Source organism: Pituophis catenifer, unplaced genomic scaffold, assembly GCF_029215685.1.
Source record: "Pituophis catenifer annectens isolate HBS135680 unplaced genomic scaffold, rPitCat1.0.hap2 SCAF_8, whole genome shotgun sequence".
In the NCBI taxonomy this organism is placed as follows: Eukaryota; Metazoa; Chordata; class Lepidosauria; order Squamata; family Colubridae; genus Pituophis; species Pituophis catenifer.
In genome coordinates, this window is record NW_027256888.1 from 70,194,905 (window position 1) to 70,202,716 (window position 7,812).

Here is a 7,812-nt window from a genome sequence, read left to right on the forward strand (position 1 = left end):
AGAGAAGAGCAACAAAGATGATTAGGGGACTGGAGGCTAAATAAAATATATGAAGAATTGTTGCAGGAATTGAGTATATCTAGTTTAATGAAAAGAATGACTAGCGGTGACATGATAGCAGTGTTCCAATATCTAAGCGGTTGCCACAAAGAAGGGGGAGTCAACCTATTCTCCAAAACTGTTGTGGCCCGCCAGTGGCCTGTGCAGATTGTGGCTGATCCCGACAACGAGGAGGCTGGTGTGGGGTCCCACCAGCAGTCTGTGCAGCCGGCGCTCGTGTCGGACAGCAAGGAGGCTGAAGAGGATGCGGTGCCAGAGGCAGAGACTCAGCCTGGGCCTTCAGAACCTCCAGAGGCTCCTTCAAGTGGAGAGAGCGAAGTGGAGGAGCCTCTCCTCAATGCTCGAGCACCCAGGGCTGCCAAAAGGCAGGAGTGGCTACTCAGGAGGAGGAGGTCTCCTCGAGAGTAAGGATTGAGGATAATTGGCCACTCCCTTAGCCTATTTAAGTCGCACGCAGTTAGTAATTTCTTGCTGGAAACAACTTGTAATTATCATCAGAGCATTTTTGGAAAAGTCTTATCGTATCTTGTTTTCTGGGCTGGTTGCCAACCTTTGCCGGACTTTGGTTTATTCTTGCTACCTAATAAATTTGATAAGGACTGTTGCTGTGTGTCAATACCCTCGGGAATCCGGAGCTGGGGCAGAACAAAAACTCCTAAAGGCAGAACATGAAATAATGGATAGAAACAAATCAAGGAGGGAAGCAACCTAGAACTAAAGAAATTTCCTGACAAGTAGAACAATTAATCAGTAGAATGACTTGGTTCCAGAAGTTGTGGGTGCTCCAACACTGGAGGTTTTTTAAAAAAGATTGGACAACCATTTGTCTGAAATGGTATAGGGTTTTCTACTTGAGTAAGGGGTTGGACTAGAAGATCTCCAAGGTCCCTTCCAACTCTGTTATTCTGTTGTCTTCATATCCTCCCCATTCAACAAGGGTGAAACAGTTTATTCTGTTGCTGTACTTTAAATAGAGTTGCCCCAGATTCTGACACCATACAGGGGCAGCTTTAAAACATTTTAAATTGGCTAGATTTGTCACTTATTATCTTGGAGGGAAATCAGGTGACTAGCAATGCCTGAGGTGATAAAGTCAAAGAGAGCATCAAGGACGGGCAATTTCATAGGTGTATAGTTTTCTGCAAAATAAATGATGGGCCGGTAGCACTTTAATTTAGCAGTGGCAATTGGAGCTGAAATGAAAGTCCATTTCACTATCTTATCCAATGTTTTGCAGCATTTATGAATTTACAAGTGGCAGGGTTCTGTAAGCATCATGAGCTAGTATTTTGTTGCCTTTGGGATCTTAGCTGCTAAATTCAGATACTTCAGAAACATTGGCGAATAAGCAAGTTTATTGCACTGAGTTTTACTTACATCCAGCAAAACTTTCTTGTAACAACCCTATGTTAAAAGTCATCGTTACATAAAAGATTCACCAGTAAAGATAACATTAATAAAAATGTGGAAGCAACTTATCAATTTTGCAAGAACAAGACTACAGTGACTTATTTAACTTACTACATTTGATAATGAAAGAAACTAGTTCAAGCATATTACAGTCTATAATGAAACAAACTAGTCGCGGCCACAGTTACTGAAATGAAATAGTCTCATTGATTTTGCTGAGTTTAAATAATAAATGTACTCTTATAATACAAAAATGAAAAACCTGGGGACCTCCAGATGTTACTGGACTACATCTCCCAAAAATTATAACCACATTGCATTGGTGAGGATCTGCAGCCCTAATGTACCAACTTTTAGGCTCATTATTTTGATATGCTTCTGAGCCAGTTTTATTTTAATTAATTGCTTAATCCTAACAAAAACCTTGGGACTGGGAAGGGATGGATTATGAAGTGAAATGTACAGCAAAGCTAATAGTTAAGAGAAAAACCCAGACAAAAATCCAGCTTGGATGTTTCCAATAATAGTTAAGATCAGATGGTGCAAAAATATCTTTGGACTCGCAAAAGTTGCCAAACCATTGTGCCACTGGTGGCATTCCCAGAAATCAAACCATTTTTAGCTCCTACAGAATACATTCATGTACTCTGCATATATAGCTGCATTCCAGGCTGAAAATGTACAAATTCTGGTTAGCTTGAAGGTAAGCATTGTAGTGTGAATTTTAGGACAGGAAAGATAAGGAGTTAGCGTTCAAATGTCATTTTTCTGTACAAGATCAGCCTTCCCTAATTTAGTGCCCTCCGGATGCGTGAGATTGCAGTTCCCTCTGCAAAATCCAATTTAGAATCCTTCAGTGAGAATCAGCTCAAAATCTCTAGCAAATCAAGACTGTAATATCCCCAAGTTTGCAATATTGATGGTATTTGGTTTCTACAGTGTATTATGGATGGTTGGTTGTTGATGTATTTCCTCACAGGTTAAAGATTTTATTTTCCTACCACGGTTAATAATGAATGATGGACTTCTGATCCCCATTTAAAGATTTCTTGAGTCAAAGAATTTGTGCACCAGGTGATAAAATTATTTCTTTTCCACTAAGCATTTCCATTGGACGTTCTGTACTGGGAACAGAGACAGAAATGTCTTTTCTTCACGATTTTGCAGAAGTTTGTAATTTGGAAACCCTTCATCATGCCCTCTTTTAGTTCCCTTTTTTTAAAAAAAGGAATTTTGCCTCCACTCTGTCAACTTATCTGTGTCCTGGGTCATTTTTGTAGTCAAGTATCTTTTCTGCGTGTAGCTCCTGATTTGTTTTGATTTTTAAAGTGTTTCAGTATAGATCAGTTTGTGTTTCATCTTAGCTGGGATTTCACTATATAAGTAGCCCTCAACTTACAATGAGAATTAGGACTAGCATTTACGTCGTTAAGTGAGGCAGTCATTAAGTGAGCCTCACCCAGTTCTGCATCCTTTTATGCTGCACTCGTTAAGCGAATCACTGTAGTCACTTAATGTGACTTGCACAGTCAATAAGCAAATCTGGATTCCCCCATTGACTTTGCTGGTTGGAAACTGGCTGAAAAGATTGCAAATGGTGATCATGTGACCATCCAACGCCATACATACCAATTGTCAAATGCCCAAATTTTGATCACATGGCCACAGGGATACTGTGATGGTCGTAAGTGCGAGGACCAGTGGTAAGTCACTTTTTTCAATACTGTTGTGACTTTAAGCAGTGGTTAAATGAATGATTGTAATTCAAGAACTACTTGTAATGCAATGATTAGCAGGTACTTAAGATAGCTAGTTACTACTTATAGTCTATAACAGGGGTGTCAAACTCAAGGTCCGTGGGCCAGATCCGGCCCATGGGGTACTTAGATCTGGCCCATAGGACCACCCTGGAAACAGCAAAGGACCGGCCCGTGGTGCCTTTGCCAGTGAAAACAGAGCTCAGGAGGGCCGCGCAAAGCCCTCCCAGTCTCCGTTTTTGGCTGCAACGGCTTCCTGCAACACTCTGCCAATGAAAATGGAGCTTGGAGAGGCCACACACGGCCCACCCGGGCTCTATTTTCACTGGCAGAGGGCTGCAGGAGGCCGTTGCGGCCGAAAACGGAGCCCGGGTAGGAAGCGCACGGCCTCCCCAAGCTCTGTTTTTGCTGGCAGAGGGCTGCAGGAGGCCGTCGCAGCCGAAAACGGAGCCCGTGCAGGAAGCGCACAGCCTCCCCAAGCTCCGTTTTCGCTGGCAGAGGGATGCAGGAGGCTGTCGTGGCCAAAGACAGAGCCTCGATGTGTGACGTTGCACTGACCACGCCCCCCTGTTCCCCCCTGAGGTCAAACACAACCCTGAAGTGGCCCTCAATGAAATCAAGTTTGACACCCCTGGTTTATAATGTGTCCAAGATTTGATAGGATATTGCTTTATTATTTCTAATATTGCTATAATACTTCTTAAGCAAGTTGGAAGAGATGTTGGGCCCTGTTCTGCCAGCTCATTTACAGCATAGCCTGAGCTTTAAAGAACCTTGACACACTAGCTTTGTGGCGCAGTCAAGATTCCACACCCTAGTTCTATAATAAGAAGCCACAATCCCCCAAATTAGAAAAGAAAACAAATGTCAAAAAAAAAAAGAGGGAAAAATCACAGAGAACACAAGAAGGAAAGGTTTATTTACTCTAGCCTTCCTCAACCAAGGGCCCTCTGCATGAGTTAGGACTGCATTTATCAGAATTCCTAGCCAGAGAGCTGAGAAGTTTAGCAATTGTAGTTTAGAGACATCTAGAGAATATCAGATGAGTAAAATTGGTCCCACCATTTTCAATTTTGACTGTACATTACTTTCGGTCCGTAACATTTTTTTTTAATGCTTAATTATGTGTCCCTATAGATCTGGTAATGCATGATCCACTTGAAAGCAATTGTATTTCTGTATTTAGGGCAGCGTCACCAATGGTGGGTTTCAAAAATCTTTACTACCGGTTCTGTGGGTGTGGCTTGGTGGGCGTGGCATGGGAAGGATACCGTAAAATCTCCATTCCGACCCCACTCCAGGGGAAGGATACTGTAAAATCTCCATTCCCTCCCCAATCCAGGGGAAGGTTACTGCAAAATCCCCATTTCCTCCCGATCAGCTGGGACTCGGGAGGCAGAGAATAGATGGGGGTGGGGCCAGTCAGAATTTTTATTACCGGTTCTCCGAACTACTCAAAATTTCCACTACCAGTTCTCCAGAACTGATCAGAACCTGCTGAAACCCACCTCTGCAGCGCACCCTATATTTATAATTGTCAGATCTACACATTGTGCTACATTGGTGTTCATACAGTTGTTGAAGCCATACATCCCAAAGGCTGGCTGGACTCACATATTAGGCCAAGTCAGACATCATTTAAAAAAAAAAAAGAATGCACATTGTGACAGTGAGTGCAAAGGGTGAACAAGCAATTTCTTTTAGCTCACCTTAAATATTGTGACACTCCTTAAAGAATCATGAGGAGTGGTACTCACATATGTACACATGTAGAACTCTAGTTTCCAAATGGGTGTCTAGAAAAAGAATACTGTTATTAATTCAAAGTGCACCCATGGGTTACAAAACAATTTGGAACCAGTTGCAAATGTTCTTTTTTTATTCCTGGAGAAATCTGAAAATTGCTTAGGGCTTGTAGTAGGGTTTTTTTTTTTTTTTTTGGGAGAACTCTGTATTTTATTGTAATTGTGAATATTTCTTTTCATGGATCGTTATCTTTTTTTGCAATAGTGAGGTCAGTGGAGCAGCCAAAATAGACACCAAGTGTTTTATAAAAAGAATTTTAAAATTTGTTACTTCATTGAACTTCCCTGCCTAATACAGTGAAGTGGTTATCAAAATAAGAGTGAAATGTACTGTTCACACTTTTGCCAACAATGCTACCATTTTGACTTATTATATTCATACGTGCAGCTTTTTCCTACTGTTTCGCCTCTCAAATAGTTTATTTTGAACCACTGGAATTACTAGAATTGCCAGAATCACTGGAGCTACTATTGCCATTAGAATCATCCGAGGCATCGGAAGTACTGGAGCTGTTGGAATCACTAGAGCTACTGGACTCAGAAGAATCACCAGAATCACTAGAGTCACTGGAATCATTTGAATCACTGGAGCTGTTGGAATCGCTGGAATCACTGGAGCTACTGGAGCTGCTAGAAGAGTCACTAGAATCACTGTTAGAATCTCCAGAATCACTAGAGGCACTGGAGCTGCTTGACTCACTGGAGGCACTGGAGCTGCTTGACTCACTGGAGGCACTGGAGCTGCTTGAATCGGTAGAGGCACTGGAGCTGCTTGAGTCACTGGAGTCACTAGAACTTTTGGAGTCACTGGAGTCACTGGAGCTGCTTGAGTCACTCGAATCACTAGAACTTTTGGAGTCACTGGAATCACTGGAGCTGCTTGAATCACTGGAGTCACTGGAGCTGCTTGAGCCACTGGAGCTGCTTGAATCACTGGAGTCACTGGAGCTGCTTGAGTCACTGGAGTCACTAGAACTTTTGGAGTCGCTGGAGTCACTGGAGCTGCTTGAGTCACTGGAATCACTAGAACTTTTGGAGTCACTGGAGTCACTGGAACTGCTTGAATCACTGGAACTACTAGAACTGTTTGAATCACTGGAGTCACTGGAGCTGCTTGAATCACTGGAGTCACTGGAACTGTTCGAATCACTGGAGCTGCTTGAATCACTGGAGTCACTGGAGCTGCTGCTTGAATCACTGGAGTCACTGGAGCTGCTTGAGTCACTGGAGTCACTGGAGCTGCTTGAATCACTGGAGTCACTGGAGCTGCTGCTTGAATCACTGGAGTCACTGGAGCTGCTTGAATCACTGGAGTCACTAGAATCAGTAGAGTCATTTGAGCTACTCGAATCACTAGGGTCACTGGAGTCTTGGGCTCCATTGGAACCATCTGGGCTTCCGGGATTTGCTGAGTGGTTTGATTGTTCTGATTCCTCATCATTTGAATCGCTTGAACTACTTGGTGCCCCAGGCTGCTGGTTGGAATTGCTCTCACCGGAATCAGAGTCATCAGCATATCCGGGGTCATCTCCTTGCATGCCCTCATCATATAAATTGAAGCTGTCAAAACTGTAATGGTCCTTAGAGAACACATCGACATCTTTGCTTGACTTAAGACCATTCCTGGTATGGGATCCCTCGCTAAGTTGTTTTTCAGCAAAGGGATCTGTCTCGTGAACGTTGGAGCTTCCGGTTGTGGATGCTGGACCTAGAACTGCATTGTTCTCTCTCTTATCCTCAATGTAATTTTCTTCCACATGGCTGGTCTTTTTGAGAAGATCCAGCTGAGAGCTTTTAAGGTATTGACCCAGATTTTCCTGTGTATTATACTGGCTGTTACTTGTGGTTTGTGCTAGTCCTATGCCGTCCTGAAGCAGCTGCCTCTCCTTTGCATTTTGATGCCCTCTGATAGCATCACCTGTCGAGACTTTTCCAGCTGTAACATGCTGTTTCTTGAAGTTGAGCAATATTCCTCCTTCCTGGTGCTCACCATCTCTGTTTTGCTTCTGCTCATTTTTATGGTCAGGATTAACTAATATTTTTTGATCTACATTAGTAGAATTGAGATTGTCTCTGGGGCCTCTTCTAAATACATCACTCCTCTGGATCTGTCATAAAGAAGCATAAAAATGAAATTTAAAAATGCTAGTTATTTAGGTAAATAACACAAATAACAAGATTGTTAGAAGGAAAGAATATATTTTTTAAAAAATCAATATGAAATGAATATGAAAACTGTGTAAGTACATTGACATTGCAGGTAAACTCTGCCCACAGCTATGAGTTCGATCCTGACGGGACTCTGATTATGGCTCTTCCTCTTTTTCCCAAGGTCACTCCCACACACCATTACAGTAGTTCAGACATGTTCTTCATGGGACAGAAAGTTCCCATAAACCAGATCAGAACTACAAAGGGGAAAAGTTTAATGTCTCATATTCAACCAACAGATTATGGCGTGAATTGGGGTTCTGAATCTATTTAATCGTACACACATACACACACTCACACACAAATATATTTGCTAACTTCACGAGGTTAGAGCCGTAGTGGCACAGTGGTTAGAATGCAGTATTGTAGGCTAATTCTGCCGACTGCCAGCAGTTCGATCCTGACCAGCTCAAGGTTGACTCAGCCTTCCATCCTTCCGAGGTCAGTAAAATGAGGATAATATGCTGATTCTGTAAACCGCTTAGAGAAGGCTGTAAAGCACTGTGAAGTGGTATATAAGTTTAAGCACTAATGATATATAGGATAGATGGATTTATTAATGCTAATTT

At 42.4% G+C, this 7,812-nt stretch overlaps 1 protein-coding gene across 1 annotated transcript; it reads right to left on the bottom strand.

Moving 5' to 3' along the window:
• Nucleotides 1–5,451: 5,451 nt before the first annotated feature.
• On the bottom strand, nucleotides 5,452–7,382 carry LOC139320731 (dentin sialophosphoprotein-like). Its single transcript, XM_070949165.1, has 2 exons — nucleotides 7,308–7,382; nucleotides 5,452–7,140 (listed from the first exon to the last, which is right to left on the bottom strand). The coding sequence occupies exons 1-2, from the start codon at nucleotides 7,380–7,382 to the stop codon at nucleotides 5,452–5,454; spliced, it is 1,764 nt and encodes a 587-aa protein (XP_070805266.1).
• Nucleotides 7,383–7,812: the final 430 nt, after the last annotated feature.

What these genes read in the sequence shown, in the direction of transcription:
- LOC139320731 (XM_070949165.1), bottom strand. Translation starts at nt 7,382, where the DNA reads ATGGTGTGTGGGAGTGACCTTGGGAAAAAGAGGAAGAGCCATAATCAG. An exon ending in TCAGGATCGAACTCATAGCT is followed by an intron (nt 7,141 to 7,307) that starts GTGGGCAGAGTT and finishes TCTTTATGACAG; the next exon opens with ATCCAGAGGAGTGATGTATT.